The 20,032-nt window shown below is 42.0% G+C and overlaps 1 protein-coding gene across 1 annotated transcript in view; it reads right to left on the reverse strand.

The window, feature by feature from the left end:
* The window catches only part of LOC104627116 (CMP-N-acetylneuraminate-beta-1,4-galactoside alpha-2,3-sialyltransferase-like), a 102,775-nt gene that overhangs the window by 61,434 nt on the left and 21,309 nt on the right, over positions 1 to 20,032 (reverse strand). The window contains exons 3-5 of the mRNA XM_010295223.1: positions 17,886 to 17,938; positions 15,246 to 15,326; positions 11,895 to 11,989 (exon numbers count right to left, since the gene is read on the reverse strand). Of these exons, the coding sequence (XP_010293525.1) occupies positions 11,895 to 11,989; positions 15,246 to 15,326; positions 17,886 to 17,938 (229 nt within the window). The remainder of the gene's footprint in view (positions 1 to 11,894; positions 11,990 to 15,245; positions 15,327 to 17,885; positions 17,939 to 20,032) is intronic.

The raw sequence follows: 20,032 nt of genomic DNA on the forward strand, positions 1-20,032 counted from the left end.
TGTCAGTCTGTCTAGTCCAGCACCCTCATCAGAAGTCAGGAGCCACAAGCACTAACAGGAAAAGTTAATGGCCTGGGCAGGGGATAGGCACTAAATCTTTTTGATTGAGCTAGAACTCTACTAGAAGATGGACACTACACTGCTGCTGAGGTGGGCACTTGCATTTGGCACCTTGCTCACTGGCACCGGGATGGAAGGACAAGACCTCCTTCAGAAGGAGCTTCTGTATCTTCTTGGGGCAAAGTCTGAAGAATCAGCAGAGGCTGCTGTGGCTGATCAGGTAGGCTGAACCTACCACAAGACAACAAAGATACCTACAATAGGGAACCACTGGCAGGATCTTTTATCACAGCTGGGTCAAGATGGAGGGTCATCACCATTGCAAAGACTACTATCATAGACAGCTACCTGCAGGACACAAAGCAGTGTTCATCTCTAGATTATGACTGAAGAAAATCAGGCACCAGGGAAGCATGTGAATTATGTAAAGTTAATTGATGGAGCATGCTTTCTTCAGGGTGAGAAATTGAAAGGGTGATGACCATAGTCTGCCTTATGTATCTATGTACTGGGTGATAATACTGGGTGCGAGTACATATTACAAATGCTACAAAGAAAAATTTCTTCCTGTTTCAAGTAACAGGATTTGTGCACAGCCACTGGCTGAGGACTGATCTGTCAAGGACTGAAAGCAAGTTTTGCAAGGATAAAAGAAAGGCCAAGTCTTCAAGACCCGAGTCACTGAGAGTGCATCAGTGTATGCACAACATGATCTAGGCAATAGATGTATCCCCATGATCTAGGTAATAACTGACATGCTCTATCTTCATATGCAGTAGCTTCTGGGCAGATCAAAAAAAACCTGCTCTACAGAACAGTGGCAGAAAGGCTACCAGTTTTGATGTCGTACATATTGATGCTAAACTTCTAATCAACTTATACTAAACCATTACCTGACTGAGTAGCAAATTGCACCTCTGCCACAGAACCCCTCCACTGGGGTGGGACAGCAGTGGGAACAGCCGGCACCCAGGGCAGTGAGTTTCTCTGGGGTAGGCATATTCTTAAGGGAGAGAGCTCGTGATTGGGACGTACTTGCATTGAACACCACAAAGAACGCAGCAACCCAGGATGAGTGTTTCAGGGGAGCACATTTTTTCCTGATCACTGTCAGCTTCTCTCCATTTATCCATTGATTTTATTTTCTGTGGGTTTTTTTTTTTTTTGTTAAAGACACCAGCTGCATACAGCCCTTGATTTAACATGAACCCCTGCTTGAAAGAGAGATTGTTTTATTAGAGCAACAGCCATGCAAACAATTTGTTTTGATTTTTTTTTCCCCCCAGATGGTTTACCCAGGTTCTGAAGAAACCATGGCATGGATGCAGACACTATGCTTGCCCACATACAACTTCTCTCTTGCTCACCAAGTGAGAACAGACCTAGTGATGGGTGTGCTCTGCCTTGTATGCCTGTGCACCAAGGAAGGGCCAGGAGGGGCCTGAGTATACATGTTCTGAGTACTACAAAAGGAAAATATCCTTCCTGTTACAAGCAACAGGTATGTGTGCACTCACCTCTTGCTTCCAGGGCCCAGGCACACAGCCAGCTCAGGTTTAACAGAATTCATTAGCTCAGACACATCCCCATTCAAACAGGTCACTAATTCTTTGAGGGCCATTTCCAGTCTGGAAAAGTTTCAGCTACTTTTGTTCAATGCAGAACCTCAGCAAACCACCCCAGCAGACATGTCTCAGAAACATGAACCGTGGCAAGCATAGTGCAGAGATCTGCAGGGCTCCATGGAAGGTCAACTCAGACCAAGCAGAACTTATTACCTGCAATTCATTGCTGGGATGGAGGCAGCTCCCACATCCAGCAGCTCTACACCATGTATACCATGGACAAGGAGAGCTGGCAGCACTGTACCATGGTGACCTTGCACTCTCTATGGAATCCGTCAGACACACTGAGCAGGCAGGAACAGAACCAGCTCAGGCAAAACCATGCAATTCTTTGCTGTAACTCTCCTCCCCTAACCAGTATGGGTAAAAGGTGAATTTGTCTTTGAAAAGCATTTAATCTTCGGCCTCTTCCCAGCTGCCAAACAGGCAGCCCAGCAGGTGCTAATTAGCTGCATGTTTTGTGAAATACAAACTTCCCACTGGAAACTGAATTCAAACACCAAACTGACTTCATGCAGATCATCCAATAGCCGTTCAGTTGCCACAGTTTTGGTAAGCGCTTGAAGGCTGAGTAAACCCAAAAGCAATATTGCTTCCTCTGTACTGTTCCTCCTCTTCATCCTCATGAGATTCAAGACAGATGTTATCAATACTAAATCTTTCCTCCAGTCTGTAGTAAAACACTGCTGTTTAAATGGTAGTAGTGCCATCATCCTTAGGGCTGCAGATTTTAGCTGTCCTGGGAATGGCACACAGCAGCAGCTCACTGACAGCCCATTTTTTATTTGCGTTAGCTCCAATAGTTCACATCAAATAGCAAATCGTGATGCAGTGGTTCTGCTCACCTGGAACCATCCGTATGGTAGGCATAAGAACATAATGTACGTACATATGTTCTATATAGGGAAGAACATTTGTGCTGTTTAATTCTAGTTGAAGTATTAGGCAAGTGAACTTATTCCAGCTGTAAAAATACGTGGGTTTTTTATACAGTTCCTTCAAGTCAAACGCTATAAGGTGATACGTACACACACATACGTAAACATACATGCACATTCCTGAATTTACCCGCTCAGGTCCTCCACCTGTTCTCCTCATTTCTGAAAGCAGTAAACATCTTTAGACTCGAGAGAATCAAACTTACAGAAGGTTACAAGGCAAGTAAGTGACATAACTAGGAACAGAATAAGGCCTTTGCCTCCTAGATAAGGAGCCCTCTGCAAAGTCTTTCATCTTCAGATGGCCCTCTGGCTTACATGTTCTTCACATGGGTCTGCTACCATCCTTTAATGATAAATTAATGGAAATGAACACCAATATCCTGCATTTTCACCCTCACTTTCTCCCATTATTAAATAATGAACACAACACCAGCCAAGCAACGTACTGCAGTTTTCTGCAGCCATAGTTTATTACATTTTTTTTCTTGTCATGGGGAATTTAGATTATTGAGGAGAGCATGAGATTATATAACCCATTTATCTATGAACCACTATGCACACACTATTACTACACAAACAAAGCAAGAAGCCTCCGTAGATTTTCCTTCCATCTAGAGGAGGAGTTCACTCCATTTATCTAAGAATCCTGAGTTATCATGACATATTCTACCAGCTTTGCGTTATAACATCAGAAGATTCAAAAGCAGCTCAGGATTGCATGATTTCTCTGAACACAAGTATGGCTTGACTTCAGGTTGACCCTGAAATTTTCAGGCATTTGGAAAAACTAAAAGTAAATAGTTGGAAATTAGGCGGGCAGCGACCACACAGTGAGAACCAGCCTAAGTCCCAGTTCTAGCCTTTTTCTCTCTTATTTATGTGAAAGGACTGGAGACCTTCACTATAAATATCAACAACACTTAACATTGTTTCTAATGCATAAGCTTCTTGCTTGTATCACTAAAAAAAGATGGGAGACCTTTCTACTCCACAGGGCTTACTGCAGGCATCTCACTGGGACCACCTTCTGCCTGCCTTGAAAGTAGGCAAACTGGGCTGTTCATGCACTCTCAAGTGGTCAAGAGAAGAGGCTGTAATTTTTCAAGTTGGCCATACCAGCCATCTTCCTCAAAAATCAGCAAGTCTACATGCCCTTACTGCCCAGCAGTATCTGAATACTATGCATTAGGGTAAGGGAACAGTGTGCTGTTGCGGTTCTTCGTGTTTGCCCTGCGAGCTGTGGTCAGTGCCCATCCCCACAGCTGGTCACCCAGCTGCCACACCTGTAGCCCACACTTCTGCAGGGCACTGGGCATTAGCTTCAGCTGAGGCTGACAGACATCCCTGAAGCATGCCGGTCTCCTCTGCACATGGGTCCCTGCCCCATGATACCGGAATGCCACGTGTGTGTCAGCTTCGTGGGGAGAGTAAGCTAAACACTATCAATGCTATGGATTAAACAAATCGCAGTATTTACAAACAAGCTCTAAGCACAAACCCAGTGCATTTTTTTTAACACTACCCAAAAGTTCAGCTCTGTAAAGTTTCTTCTTCAGCACTTTTTTTTAAGATCTCACTCCATATGGGAGCTGAGGAGTGATCTTTTACAGAAGGATTTGCCACCCTGGTGCCCAGCATGAGGCCATGGACCCAAGTCCCACCACATACTCTGTCCTCCAGCTCTCTCCCAGAAACACCATGTCCAGCTGTAGATAGACAACATTATTTGTATTTTAGTGAACCTGTGAATCCAGTCAGTACAACAGATACCAAAATGAGTCTGAAATTTCCTGCACCACTTCTTTTTATCGATCAGCTAACTTTATGAGGTCTATGCAGGAGAAAAGAAGCTACAAAGACTTCCAGAACTTGGAAGCAAATTGCAAACACATGAACTGGCTCCTAAAGAAAGTTAACTACAAACTGCAGGAATCTGTACCCAAATCAGCTCTTGTGAGTAAATACAAGCGAACGGTTTCTTAAGGTCATTAGCTGTGCCAGCTTAGGTGGTTTACTTGAGGTACACCTTACTAAGAACAGGACTTAAAACTGCCACTACTTCCAATATCTCAGTACTTCCACTGATGATTTTTAACAGTATTAACAGAACATGCACATAGTGTTGCACAGATACAAAACACAAAAGAAAAAAGACAGACTGAAAATGCATGGTACCTCCCTAATAATTTTAGGAAAAGCTGGCATGCGTTAAGTGTAAGCTCCAGAAAGCCCTTAAGGCCTTTTTTTATAACAAGATATAAATAAAATACGTAACATTTGGAGTCTTGATTTACATCGTAGTTTTGGAGCCTTCAGGGATTTTTTTTTTTCCCAAGCTTTTCTTCACAACCAGGAGTTTGTTTTTTCAGAATACAAGCTTAGTTCCCAACATAATCCCAGGGCTTGGAAAGTTGGAACATTAATTTCACAATCAATTATGCCAAAAAATGGGCAACATTTTGCAATAACCATGCATTAACCATTTTGATCCAAACTCAAGTCTGATGCACAGGAAGCAATACAGCCTCTAGAAACAGGCTAGTTCACGCCAAATGAAAATGGACCTTGAAAGATTCACAATGTGCTGCCCAAAGACAAGCAGGAAAATACATACAGTTGTTCTTTGTTGCTGCATTTCTGATGCCCCTTCACAGATGGCCAGGCAATGTCTTCAAGGCCAAAAAACTCAATAACTAGTACAGTGATTTCTAATTCTCCTGACCCTTGCAGAGACATTAAAGTGCGGCACTTCAAAACACAACAGCCAGAGAAGACCTGTTCTTCCCTCTAGGAGGTAAAAGGTAGGAATCATAACCACGTCTCCATTGCACTTCAACACTTCTAGGAAGATCTCCAATATGAAGCCACCCAATTAACTGCAAACTTGGGGTTTCAGATCTCCCTGGAGCACCTTTCCCTTCTCAGTGGGTTAGGAGAAAGACTATTCTTTAAGCACATTCAACAGCAAAGCATCAATTTTTTTTTAAATAAGGGACTGCACAGGAGGGTTGTACTTTCATCAAGAGAGCTCAAGAGTGAGAGTTGAATTTTGAAGTTAAATCACAATATAACTTCCCTTTAGAGGCTTTATTCAGTAATGAAAAGCTGATCCTCTACTTCTTCTGAAACGTTTACGTTTTTTTTTTTCCTTCAAACCTCTCAATTTCTTGAAGCTATAAAATCAGCCAGATTCCCTAGGGAAACAGCAGTGTTTTTATAGCTATATCCCCATGTGATAATGGCAACTATTACCAATTTTGGTCAAATGTAAAATTCTAGTAGAAACTAGTTCAAAAATCTGCCTCAAGAAACAACAACCTTGTGTTAATACCTACTCTGAACAGAACTAACAGCTATACATGCTTGTGCTTTTTGCTTATTTGTTAAGGAAGAAGATATGAAGAACAAAAAAATGCTCACAGTTGGAAAATCATCTGTAAAACAGAGTACAGCTAACAAAATAAAGACAAGGTTAGAGAATTAAAGCAGAAAAGTGACACCTCATTATCAAGAAAATCCAGTCAAATGTAGGGAAGGTGTTTGCATGTGGCACTCCAGCCTCCGTAAAGAGCTGGAACAGTAGGCTGAAAAAGACCTACTTTTCTGATAGTTTTTCTTTGGGTCAGCCATAAATTTCAGTTGTGATGTCCAAATGAGTATGTTTTCTCACAGATAAAGTATTGCTCATGCCAAGAAAATTGATGTGGAAGAAAACGCTATGCAAGAAAAGAACATGCATGAAAAGAGATTTTCTCCCGATAACATTTTGATATGCCAACTTCTGCATGCCCCAAAATTCAACATTTTCACTGAAGATGAATGACCTCTCCCCCATGAGACTAATGAAACCACTGCTAAGCAGCACTGAACCCTGGTTCTTCCCAGAAGCACTAACACAAAAGAAAACATCCAAATAAAACTGAGTACAAGAACAATTAACCATTGCACAATACATCTATTAGCATTGGTGCTCCGAGCAAAGACTTGATTTCTTTGTCACCAGTTCCAGATGTCCCTCTGGTATCAGATGAAAATATGAAGTCTCCTGGCCAGTACTACGTACTACATTTGATAAAACTGTAGCACTTCAAACATGTTCTTGATACGCTCTTATCACTGTGGGGAAGAAATGGCTTTCTAGATTCCTAGTGGGAGGCAAATTCTGATATGGTGAACAAGACAGTCACTCCCAAAGAAATAAATATCACCTTCAAAGACAAACAGATTCAGGGCCAACAAAGCAGCCTCTGCTTAAAACAATCTAGCAGGAACAAAGGTAGAAGTGAAGACCTATAATTACTGCTAAGCAATGACACAATTACAGACTAAATGCATGGTAGAGATACTACATGGATCATGTTTGTTTATTTTTTTAATGTATGCTGTGCCGTATGTTTTTGCTTAAGTTCAAAAAAACTGCAGCAACCCTCCCATCCTCATTACACAGAGAGGATGCCAGATACTAGCTCCTCTTTCGTATGAAAGCCTTTTATATTCTTTAAACCACATGTACTGAGAAATTCTATTAATAGTCAGGTATTTCTCCAGTCTTGTTTGTTGCTCTTCTCCAAATAACTCTTTCCTTTTGCTTTAGCTACAGAGGTAAATTTGGGGAGGAGGGCCTCTGGGATTAATAATCTCACTAACACTCTAAACAATTTTTCCATTGCTTATTCATTGACAAATTTAACCCTGAAAGCAGTGCACATGCTAGAGGATCTCTGCAACAACATGGACAGCATGTGCATATTCATACCTCCGTAAGCTACACTGATAGAAGCACTGCTAGAAAAGGGTGCAAATACAAAAGAAGGAATTTAAATTTCAGTTTAAAAAAAATCTCCACGTAACTCATTTAAGAGCCTGAGACACCGAAGAGCCTTGTTCTTCACTGAACAAGCTGCAAGAGCAGGCTTGGTGGGTGCTGGGAAGGAGGAATTCCTACAAGTAAATTAGGCCCTCGCTAATGGTGAAATGTGGGAGGCACTCCAACATCCCAGTTAATGCCGAAACAATAGCCTGGGACACAGGAGGGTGCTCGGCAGCCTGAGCTGTCCCCCACAGGACATCTTGACATTTATAGCTTTTAGAGTTCCAACTTCTTGTAACAGTTTGATTTTTCTCAACAACTCTTGAGGTTGACTAATTTCATTGTATTCCTGAATGACACCCCTTGTTTTGGCTATATACACTGTAATAAACAAACTGTCAGCAGGGCATGGGCCCACACTGTCCTACACGAGCCCATACTATTGAAGTGTTAGCATAGTCCCGGATGGTTTTCGCCAGGGCCAAATACTCTTCCCTAATTCTCATGTATTCATAAGGTCACAGGCTAATACAGGCCAGTGACCTTTCTTGATAGGAAGCCTGGATATAGACACCTTTTTTTGGTTTTTGTTTTTTGGGTTTTTTTGGGGGGGAGGGGGTGGCGCAGGAAATTAACCTGTTTGAACAATGAGCTCAACTGCCTTCAGGACCAGAGGACAACCATTTTACTTATTAATAGAGATGGAGTAATTTCCAAGCACTCACAGTGGAACATCCTGTTTCTAGATTCTGTCAAGTCACATAGTAGGAAACAACAAAGCTCAACGTGGCACTAAGCCTCTTTTTTTAAAGTAAGTGCAGTCAAATATGACACTGGCCTGTTTAACAACATGATCATTCTTCATAATTTAGAATATCTTGATTTAGATTCTGAAAGATAACCTCGCGCATTCATAGCCAGCTGCAGAAATCACTGGGTGAAACCTAGAAAGCCACTGTTACACAAAAGGCCAAACTAGATACTTGCAGTGATCCTTTGCGGTGTCAAAACCTAATATTCTCGTGCCTCTTCAGAAATATGACATATCTATCACTTTTCCCTACTCTCTGCACACAGAGAGAGCAAGGATCGCTGGGGATCGGGATCAAGTAATTAGGATCAGCCCTTGGTCCAAATCTTTGGTGAACAGAGGCAGAGTCAACAACTACATGATGTACTAAAACTCTCTGCCTGTTTAAGAAAAAGGTACAACCACTCCTCATACACCCCTCTTCAAATATTTCTAATACCTTGTATAGGACATTCAGGGATCACAGTTCAAAAAGAGTTTGTAAAGACTTCTTACCATGTGCCTCATTTCAGAAAGTCCTGTTCATAAAGGCATAGGGTCACCACCTGCTCCTGTGCTCCTTTCATTTAGCAGACAAGTTATCACTAAGGTGTGGTTATCAGTTTCCAATCCGACAAGAGATGTGCATTATTCCTACGCAACAGTTCATTTCAGAACCAGCATTATTCAGGGGGAAAGTCTAAAAAACGTTCATATTCAGAACCATACTCACCTTGAGGGCTGCTACATGCAAATGCTCTTGCAGACAGTGGGGCACTGGTCATAAAACCCCGTTGCATGGGCTAATGGCCAAATCAGAAAATGACCAATGGAGAAAAGGAGTGAGCATTCTTTCATGAAGAAACACTGTTAAGCTTTCTAGGTTATACTGAGCACTTTTTAGCATCTGGAGATGGAAGAACTGTCTCTACACAATCAGATTCTTTTTGAAGAAAATTAAGATTCCTGATGAACTGTGTCAAAATGATCAGCATACTGCCTTCTCCTTGATATGATCACCTTTAAAGAGTGGTAGTCCTGCCCTGAAAACTTCTGAGCCATTTCTACTCTTTTACATGTAATTTATACAGACATGTTACTCCAAATTAGTGCAGCTCAGTAGACAATGCTCCTCAAAAGCTGCTTTACCCTAAAGATTGCAAGACTGGTTCTTGCAATCTTGGAAATGTTCTTTCTTGGACCAGTAAACACCAAGTGATAGATGAAAAAGGACCTTCCATTTTTTTCAGAGACAAAGCAAAGAAAAGCTTAGCTAGAAGTCTGAAGAACAGTGAGAATCTTTAACAAGAGAAAGCAGAAATGGTGGATTAGCCTCCGAGCTGCTAAGAATCTGTTGATTTCATAACTTTAGTACGTTCAAGCTACCACAGATTAGTTTCTGGAAGTTTCTTGGAACATGCAGCATTACTGAAAGGGAGCTCATCCTGTAGCTGTATTTCACACACACACAAAAAAACCCAACCCAAACCCCAAAACAAATTCATTTTGTACTTGGACTAGATCACAGTGACTTGAAAATGCCAGGTGATAGTCACCAAATTGAATAGCAAAATCTTCCTATTACCAACCCAGCTGCAGCCAGTGTCTATAAACACCGACTGCCTTTCCCAGCATGATGCACATCGGAAATCCCAGCTGATGGTGTCACAGGATTTCCTAACGCAGAGAAAACTCCCGTCCTCTCTGTTTCAATACACACACATCTCTCTCTACACTTTCTCAGCCATTCCCAACTACTCTTTTTCCCATGCACATCCCAGCTCTGATAGTCTTCATTTCGCACGAGCACGTGACTGAGCTCCATGCTGCCTGCCTGGGTTAGTTGTTTGGATATCATCAGATTACCCTGACTGAAAGCCCTAATGAGGTGCTGATCCCATCATCCAATCACTCAACTGAGCCAGAACGTGTCCTATGGGATGGCCAGAAAAGACTGATGCAAGAATTCCAAGTGATGTGTAACATGAAAGGGCGCCATTTGCATCGCTAGGACTCACAGCCTGTCAGCATGGCCATTAGAAATCCTGGGCTACAGAGATTTATAATTCAACCCTCCCACACACAGAACTTGCTCCAGACTGAAACTTGGCACAAAATCCAGTCCCAGGAGGGTATTAAAAAAAAAAAAAAAACAAACCCACAACCCATTCAACGGTTTCCATCCCATGGCTTCAGCTCACAGCCATTTAAATAATGGCAATTTCTCATTTCTCTTTTTAACTGAGGAAATCCAATATAAAACACCAGATTTACATAACATTGCAGTGGTGATACAAGCTGGCAACAAACCCAGGGAGAAGGATGCCAGAGCTGTTCTGTCATCCCCTTTTGGTGAATTTCTCCATTTGAATTCAGTTTAATAGAATGATTTTTATTAGGTCTAGCTGACATGCATAATCTGAAAATCCCACCTCCATGTTGGTCAGGCAGTTTGCCCTAGCTTTGTACACCTTGTGTGCCTGTTAGAAGGGGACAAGCCCTCCTGTGGTCAATGCAGCCTTCCACTTGTGCTGCCGCTGCTATTTCTTTGCTGCTGGCTCATTTAGAGGACAGTAATTAGTTGCCTGTTGAGCTGCAAAAGGCTGACTGGACAAGGAATAGACATACACAAAACAAAGAAGGGCATTGATGCAAGCCAAAAGAAATGAGTCAGTAGAGCCTTTGATTTGATCAGATATTGTTCTGACAACCACCACACCTGCTTCCAGGGAGAGCGACAGACCCAAGCCTATAGTGGCTGCAGTCCTTTCTCCACCAGGTATTTCAATTCCTCTGGAGGCCATCTGTAATCTTAAATATGTCAGTGGAAAAAAAAATCTTGGAATTGGGTGCAATGCCACAAGCACTTCCTAATAAATACCTCAGACTCCAGGAAGTTTGCTGCAAATCACTACTCTGAGTGTAAGCCTTCTGCTCCACAACTACTCACCCAGAGAGGCCTTTCGTGGCACATGTGGGATAGCAAGGAGTTTGTGTCACCCACAAAAATTACCATTTGCTGGGTGGACTACTGACTCCCATCTCATCACCACCAGCACCACTCTTGCTCTCTCACAGCATACCTGAGACGCAGCCTTTGCTGCCACACTCCAGCTAGAGGACAGGGCATATTACAGACCACCACCAAAGCATCTGAACAGATTTCTCCTATTTGCTATACAAGTCCACAAGCACAACTATAAAATAATTATATGACCAAAAGCTATGAAAAGAAAATGAAGATTTGTTTCAGTGTTCAACTTCAATGCTCCAAGGCTCAGAAAGAGGAGTCCTTCCTGTTCTTTAGAGAATTACCGACTTAAAGGTACTTCAAACCAGTTTGGACTCTCTCTACTGCTGTCAGCCGAGATGCTACAGCAGTCAGTGTCAAAATGATTCTTCCAGAATGTGATGGTACATCTAAATTGCCATTGTTGCACCAATTCTCGCCATGTGCTAAACTATCCTCCCTAAGACCAGCCTCTGAGGTCCATGTTCCAGCTGTGAAAATCCTTTTGAGCTTGAGAGCTACATGTACAATATTTCTCTAAAACATGGAAAATAGCTGAACTCAAAGGACCACCTGAGCTTTCAAAACAGAAAAACAAGATGGGGCAAGCATCTGCAGAACGACCTCCTTTTCCAACAGCTGTAGAGTGTTCTCATACCTTGTCCTTTAATTCCAAAGGGGGGTACAAAGTCCCTGATACGTGCCCATTTCCTGAAGGAATCATCCAAGAACATTGGTGCTGGCTTCGAGAACCTGAGAAAACCAAAATGAGAGAGAAATTAATTCCTGAACTAGGCAGGACAAATTTCTGTAGGGAGGTTGAGAGAATCTACACCTAAGTGCTGATTCTACATTCTCACCAGCAGTACAGTAACGTGGAAGATTTTACTTTTACACAAAGGCGCCTGCAGTGAAACCAATCTGTCAGAATCCATGCCATGAGGACACCCAAAACACTCCAGTCGTAAGCCTGTCAATCACTTCCACTCAGCAATTTAGAACTCTCACACTATTGTTTGGCTATTCATTTAGCTACAATAAGTTGTAAATTGCAACCAGAGTTTAGGCAGTTTTTACTTCCAGCTTTGTAAGCACAAGACAATTTATGTGCTGTCTGCACGAGCGTGTGAGGAAGGAGTGAGGAGCTGCCTTTAAATTGTTCACCGCACATAAGCGTGCTGTGCGGATGCACGGGGCAAATGCATGTGGAGAGCAAGGCTGGGGTTACCTGCTCTCATGGCTGCTTCTGCCTCGCTCGTACACACATGCACAGCAGCTATCCTAACACAGGCAAGAAAGGAGACTGTTCAGGAGATCATGAAGCAGCACTTAGTTTACAGAGAATGGAAGTTCAGTACAGATGTAGGTGTTTTCTTCTGCATTCATTAACATATAAATGATTGAAGAGAGCTCCTTGCCAAACCAAACAGTTGTGATCTATCCAAAATCATTTACAAAAGAGAGAACTAGTCCTTCTTAACCGTGTCATTATGGGAATACATTATCCTAATTACACCCTCAACAGACAAAACCAGCAGCTACTAAAAATTTGCCTCTTCTATAGCAGCCAGAGAGAAGGAAACAATTAGCAAAAGAAACTACAGAAATATTAAACTTTCATATTGGACCATTTCTGAGTGTATCAAGACCACTGCTAGAAAATATGTTAATACTATTAGAAATCTGTTCATTCAATCATATCAAAACAGTAGTAGGGATGTTCTGGATCAAAATCAATCACACTATGCTACAGAAATGAAGAAAGGAAGGTACTGCATGTTCAGAGAGTCAAGAGAGTGCATCTCCACCACAGCCATACTGCAAGTGCTACGTACACGTATCTGAAATAGATACGGCCTGGCTAACCCAGGTACTGGTAGCAGGACAGACGTAATACACCGGTTTAACCCTCCCTTCAAGCTGTTTCTGCACTCAGCATGCACTCAGCATACAGTGCTACTGCAATCATATAACTTTTGGGCTTGAACTACCTGGTTTAAGATAAACTCATCTACACTACACCACAGCCAAGTACAGAGCAACAATTTCAGACAGCAGCACGGTGAGGAAAGGATGAAATGAATTCTGAATTATAAATTGCTCAAAGTACAGTCCTATCACAGATGCTCAATAAATCAAAGGTTGCAGAAATCTCCAGGAGGGGGAAGAGAAGCCAAGAGTGTTTAACAAAACAAGACGACTCAAACTCACCCATGCATACTGCTTCACATCCACTCATGCAATCTTTAATAAGATCATCTATAATCATAAAAGCAGGATGCACAGATGACATGGCTGATCCAGAAGGAAAGGAATGTTTTTCCAGAGCTGAGGATATGAAAGGATCTATATTACTTTATCTGGGAAAAGGTGGGGAAGATGTGTTAGACATATTAGAGCTTCTGAAGATCTTAAGTAAAAAACCACAGGCCTATTTAGAAACAAACAAAAACACAAACAAACCCCAAACAGAACAGGATACAATAATACTCTGAAAATATCCTAAAAACTTCAATAACCTGGCAAATTAGTTCAACATTTTTCAGAGCATTTTGGTGCACTGAAATATAAGTATTATGTTACACTGGTCGGTCTCCAAGGAGTTATCTCCACCTCCTTCCAACATCAATAGGAGGCATCTTTGCAGGATTCTCATACAACGCAAGAGCTTTGAATGGTTTACAACACAGATGTTCACAGCTCCTCCTTTACAGCTAACACTTGAACTAATAGCAGAAGCCAGGTCCCACAAAATGGTCCCCATTCTCCCCAGGCAGCAGCCACAGTGAAGGACAATTCCATTGCCTGGGGGTCACCAGCACCTTTGGGCTCGTTTATTAGGTCACGGAGCTACTCTGGTTGCTGCTGTGACATGCAATCTTCAGCAAAAACTTGGATGCTTCAGAAAACACCTACACAACCAGGTTTTATTCTCCTCTCAGGAATCAGGAGGATTCCCCACGATAACGCTACAAAGTAGTGCAGTGTAAATAAAAAAAACTTAGCCAGTTCAGTTCGCCTATCCAAGAGCACTGCACAAAAAAGAAGGTACACGCTGTAAGGTCAGGCCTAACTCAGAAGTTGGTATTATTTATAGATGCAATTAACAGGTCTATCTGCAAGCCATACACCAGGGAAAGACAGTTTACAGTAGTATGACATGGATTATTGAGTGCCTCTCCCTAATGCAGATTCCCCCTTACAAGGTATCTGGTAAAACCAGGAGGAAGGTCAGATCCTCCTGGGATTCCCTGGGTCCCGAGAGGTAGGTCCCCAAAAGCAGATGAAGCCCTAGCAGGGCTGACCTGACGGTCTGTGGTGTCCCTTCTGCATGTGACTAAAGTGATGCCCAAAGAGAAGGGGGAAGTGACCACTGGCCTTAATATTGTATTTGCTACAGGTAAACTTTGGGATTTTTCTAGCAAAGAACAGAATACCCTTAGACCACCTACTATTATGTAGTAATATTTAACAATATTGTACGCAGAGCCAGGGAAACTGACTTTCAATTCATACTTTTGCTTTATCTAAAGATGTGGGAGGAACAGTTTGGGGGGAAATATTATACCCATATGGGGGAAAAAAAGAGCAAATTAGAGGATATTTAGCTCCTATAAATCTTGACAGTAATTCCATTTTGGAAATATTAAGAAATCATAAATGCTGTAAGCTCATGATCTATGAAAAGTGCTTTGCCACCTCAATAAATCAGAGCAGGCCAGAACCTGCCAGAACACCCCCAGCAGTGACAGGGAAACGGGATCTGCCAAACCTCTCCAGGAGCATGGCTGCTCTGTCTCGGCTCTGAAGCGCGTCTGGCGTATTCTAGGACCCTTCAGGAAATAGCAGGATATGCCTCAAACAGGCCATGGGAACGCTCTCTGCAGAGCACCTGAAATACATTCCAAGGAATGCGTGGGAGTTTGACAAACAGAAAAAGTAAACGTTTCTGAATTACATTTAATTTTGTATCTACTGAGCAGCTTACATATGGCATGCTGCATTTTACCTGAGTCGTCTGCTGCTGCTACCTAAAGGCAGGTGAGCTTCACCAACAACCACAGTTCCAGAACTGAAATTGCCTTGTGCCCTATGGGCAAACAGTGCGTAAAGCGAGAGTTTTAATTTTTTCAAATTTAGTTTTTAACCACTTCCTAGCTACCCCACCCCAAATTCCAGAACATACATAATCAAACCTCACAGCACATGACAGCCATGAAAAAGTGAGAAATTTGGATGCTTGTGGCACACACTTATGACCTGCGTGATTTGGGTGAGAAATGCCAAGCATCTAAAATGACTAGTTTGAATGACATACCCTGATAAAACAGCAAATGACATCTAAATAGACGAAATAGAGACTTGATTGATCTTGAAGGTTTTTTCCAACCTAAATCATTCTATGAAATGCTCAATGTGATAATTACGAGGTACAGTCCAAGTCTCTCCCAGCTCTCAAGTTCGCATTCCTTATGCAAAGACATTAGTAAAAATCTCTAACACACTTTGTCACTGCACACAGTGAGAGGAAGTGTGCTTCCAGGAAACTATTCTTGAACAGGAATCTATATACACAAGAAAGGGTGATATATATTCGTGCCTAGGGGATTATAGCTTACGTGACAAAATATTACATTTCCAGTTATTTTCTCCCTGACAAGTAAGAAGAGTTGTGACCCCAGAAATTTCTACCTGGAAGGCTGAACTAGCCTGCCGGAAGCTCCCCAGCCAAGTTTTCCAACCATTTCCATTCTGTCCTCGACACACAGATCCATTCACAACCACCCCTCTTTGATGTGTGCTGAGGTATTCAACATCAGCGGCACTAACTTCGCAAAGTATCATGCAAATCCTAGACCAGCACCGCCTCTATCGAAGTACCTATTGAACAAATTCAGACATTTAATCTAGATTAGAACCTGCTCCCTATTCCTACCTGCTGTTTTCAAGGCAATTAATAAATAAATGTGTAGAAGGGAATAAGCTAGACCAGAGAGAAAGTAAAATAAACTGATTGATAGTTTTTCACTATAACAAGGAAAGAGGAAGACAAGGCCAAGTCCCTGAAAGAGTAGAGGAGAAGATGGCACCAGCTTCTAGAAATCATGATGGTAAGGAAAGGCAGACTGGCAGCCACTAAGCTCCACTGGGGCCTTATTTCTCAGATATTTCCTTTCCTTTTTTTTTTTTTCCCTTCATCGTCCTTTAAGCCACTCCGCCCTTTTGTCTCTTCTTTAATTAAGGAGAATGAGCACTGAAGAAAAACTGAAAGCTGAAGGAAAAAAAAAAAACAAAAACCCAGTGCTAGAACCTCACATTGTACATAACCTGCACGCTGCATTTGTAAAAGGGCATGAACAACATTTTTCTTTTACAAAAGAATGACTTCTTTGTTCCAGCATGAATTCTACACTCTCTTTTGTTTGCTTATGCTCAAAAGCATCCATGGTTAGAGAGAAGGTACAAAATCTACCAAGTTTATTAATAACATGGCTAAAATACAAACTAAAGCACTCTAGCACTGAATAATTAACTCTGATAGAGACATTTAAAAAAGTAGGGAGCAAAAATCTAAACTAACCTTTTCCTTTTTCCCTAGTGAGACCTAGACGTATGTTCTCTCCCTTGCCTCCCTTCTCTGGGGAGCAGCAGGGTGTGATAGCACAGGGAATGAGGCGGCTTGTGGTGTCCTGATTTCACATTTCTTATTGACATTAATCCTCTGTCAAAAATCCAAGCAGCTCAAAGATTCCTAAAGCAGCTGAAAAATTTAAGAAACTGCATTAATAAGGATTAACCCCATCCTACAACCAACATACTTCTTTTCCTAAATCAGCAAATAAGAGAGCCAAAAATTGGATGGCTGCAAGAAGAAAACCTTTAACAGTAGAGATCAGGCCAAAAATTAAGTTGATCTTAACAAACTGCAGAAATGGTCTAAAAGAAAAATCAGACAGTATAGTAAAGACAACTTCGTATTGTAGAATGGCCACACTGGGTCAGTGCACCCTACCACTGCCATCTGAGACCCCTAGTTCTTTCTTTTATAAGAGACAGTGAGCCACTGATCCCTATCCATCTTCTCCCGTGCTATTCATGCCTACAGACTCTGGAGTGCACCTACAGTTGTCCCTTTCAGACTGAAAAGTCCTCAACTAATTGGCCATTCACTATACAGATGCCAGTGAATTATGCAGCGGTACAACACTGCTTTGCTTTGTTCTCTGCCCTTTCCTAATAACTCTACCATTTGGGTTTTGTAATTGCTTGTCCCTTCGCAGCTCTGCAAGAAGGACTGTGAGGGTGTAAACCATGGTCCTTTCTTCCGACAAGAAGGGGCAGTAAATGCCACAGCCACTCCAACAAATGCCTTTGAACAGGCTTTATTCCATACGCAAAGAAAAAGGAGGGGCAGGTAAAGTCCGCTGAACAAAAACCCCACAGGTTGGGTAGGAGGACTTTCAGTTATCCCAGCCTCCTCCCCTTGGAATGGTTGCTCTGCACCTTTGAGGCACTCTGGAGCATCATCAGCCTTCTTGCCCTCTTTGCTCTCCATCATGTAGTAGGTTGTTTAAACTCATTGGTGCAGGCATTTTCCCATTGCCTGCTCACCGCTCTATTTAGAGCGGGACCAGCTGCTCCAACGTACCTTAAAGGGCCTCCATACTCGGCGCTGTGGTTCATACACAGAACATTGTCATACTATTGCAGAAAAGATAAACATCCTATCATGACTGAAAAATGTAGCTGTCACAGCTGTAAAACCCATTAAGCACTCTACTTTATTCAGGATCAGAAAGCATCAGCTCAAGGACCATGCCCGATTCTGGGCCTCACACAAAAAACACGAACAAACTGGAAAAAGGCCATAGGAGAGCTGTGAAAAAGATTTAAGGTCTAGAAAACACAATCATAGAGGAAAGCTAGAAAGAAATGAATTTGTTTAATCTAGAGAAGAGAAAATTGAGAGAGGACACGATGAACGGTTAAATATTACAAGGCTGCTGCAAAAGAGAAAGGTTCCATCTCCGTATCCCTGGTAAACAGAAGTAGCAGCCCTGGGCCTGAACTGCAGCAAACGAAACTTTAACATTAGAAAAAGGTTTCCTATGCTTGGGATTATTACACATTGAAATCTACTGTCGGGACATGGGTTACAGAACTTGCATCAACTACCTTGGTTTCTGATTTGACTGTACTATTTTTACAAAGGAGTTTACATCTGTTAAGCATGGGTTAGCCACAGCTGTGCCTACTTCTAAGAGGGAAAATTAAACAGATGATCTTTTGAAGCTCTGCAAAGGTCTATTTCTTCTAAAACCATTTTCACACTAGGGTAACGTTGCTAGAGGGTGATCAAATACCCATGCCACAGTCTGCTGTAGTTGGGAACCAAGAGCTACCCTTCAGACTCCCTCTGCTTCTTAAGTCTTTACCTTCATATATGGTAATCAAATTTCAGTACAAACACCACGGTAGGGTAGATAAGCAGCACATGGATATTGCAAGCCTGCTGCCTGCCAAGACTGCTTTCTGATTGTACCCTGTACCTTTGTGATAAACAGGAAGACACGTAAAGTTTAACCTTTCTGCAGTCATTAATATCTTGCGCTTACGCACCACCAAGGCACAGAATCAAAGACTGATATAACATCAGCTCAGTCCCTCCTGCTAACTGACTATGTTCTGACATGCATGAAGTCCAACAAAGTGTCCTCAACAGCTTACCTATATAGTGCAAATAATCATTATGGGGTCTGGAAAGTTTTGAGATAAACTCTAAATATTAAAGAGAAAAATAAATCAATTTGCCTGCTCTAATGAAATCCTGAGACTTTCCTACTGATTCTCCAAACATTTCAGACAAAAACCGCACAGGCACACACAAAAAATAACAAGAAGCTTGGTTTAAAGGTTGGCTTCCTTTTGAGAGGAAAAAAAAAAAAGCTCTAAAATTCAGACAAGGTAGAAACTTTGTCCTGACCTGCCTCATGGTGCAGTGTATAAGACAACATGCAAAATTTGTCATTGTTCACTGAACCCTCTAATACCAAAACACAACTATGCAAGGCTGAAAAGCTGATTTCTAGACAGCATAGAATGCTGTTAGCTTAAAAAACTCCTAACATCATTTCAATGTCGCAGTTTGTTTTTCATGTGTTACTGTCAAAGACACAAGATTGAATTACAGCTAGTTTCTCCTACCAAAAGCCAGGTGGGGTGTTCAAGGCCTCTGAGGGAGCACTGAGCCAGATAGATGAGATTACATGGTATTTGGAAACACGATGAAGGTGAGCAAAATCAGACTGTAATTACTGCCTGAGTTTTCAAAGCCTTCTGTGCAAATAAAAAATGAGATGAGCCGGGAAGGAGAAAGGGTCCAATCCTTCTCACTAGCAGAAAGAGTTAGCTCACATGGAAGATGCCAGCCAGTAACGTCGCCAGGTGGCCAAAGTTTAGCACAACTATAGTCCTGCTCACATTCCACGGGGACAGGAAGGAGATTGCTGTTTCTAATGAAAAAGAGTAAGACAGCAGTCATCTAGGCTAATTGCTGCTGTGCAACATTGCGCTCCCAAAAGGCAGGGAATCTGATTTTTTTGGTGAAGCTCTAACATACATTCCAGAAGACTGCAGATGATGGGGCACAGTTCCTGTTACTGACCTGTTGTTTTTCATCATATATACTAATTAACTGGTCTGTTGAAACACAGTGACTGCCCTTTGCTTTTATAAAGCCATCTTACTGTTCTCTTTATTCTATTTGCAGAGAAAAGTTAATCCACAGCCATGCCA

Source organism: Phaethon lepturus, unplaced genomic scaffold, assembly GCF_000687285.1.
Source record: "Phaethon lepturus isolate BGI_N335 unplaced genomic scaffold, ASM68728v1 scaffold11179, whole genome shotgun sequence".
Lineage (NCBI taxonomy): Eukaryota > Metazoa > Chordata > Aves > Phaethontiformes > Phaethontidae > Phaethon > Phaethon lepturus.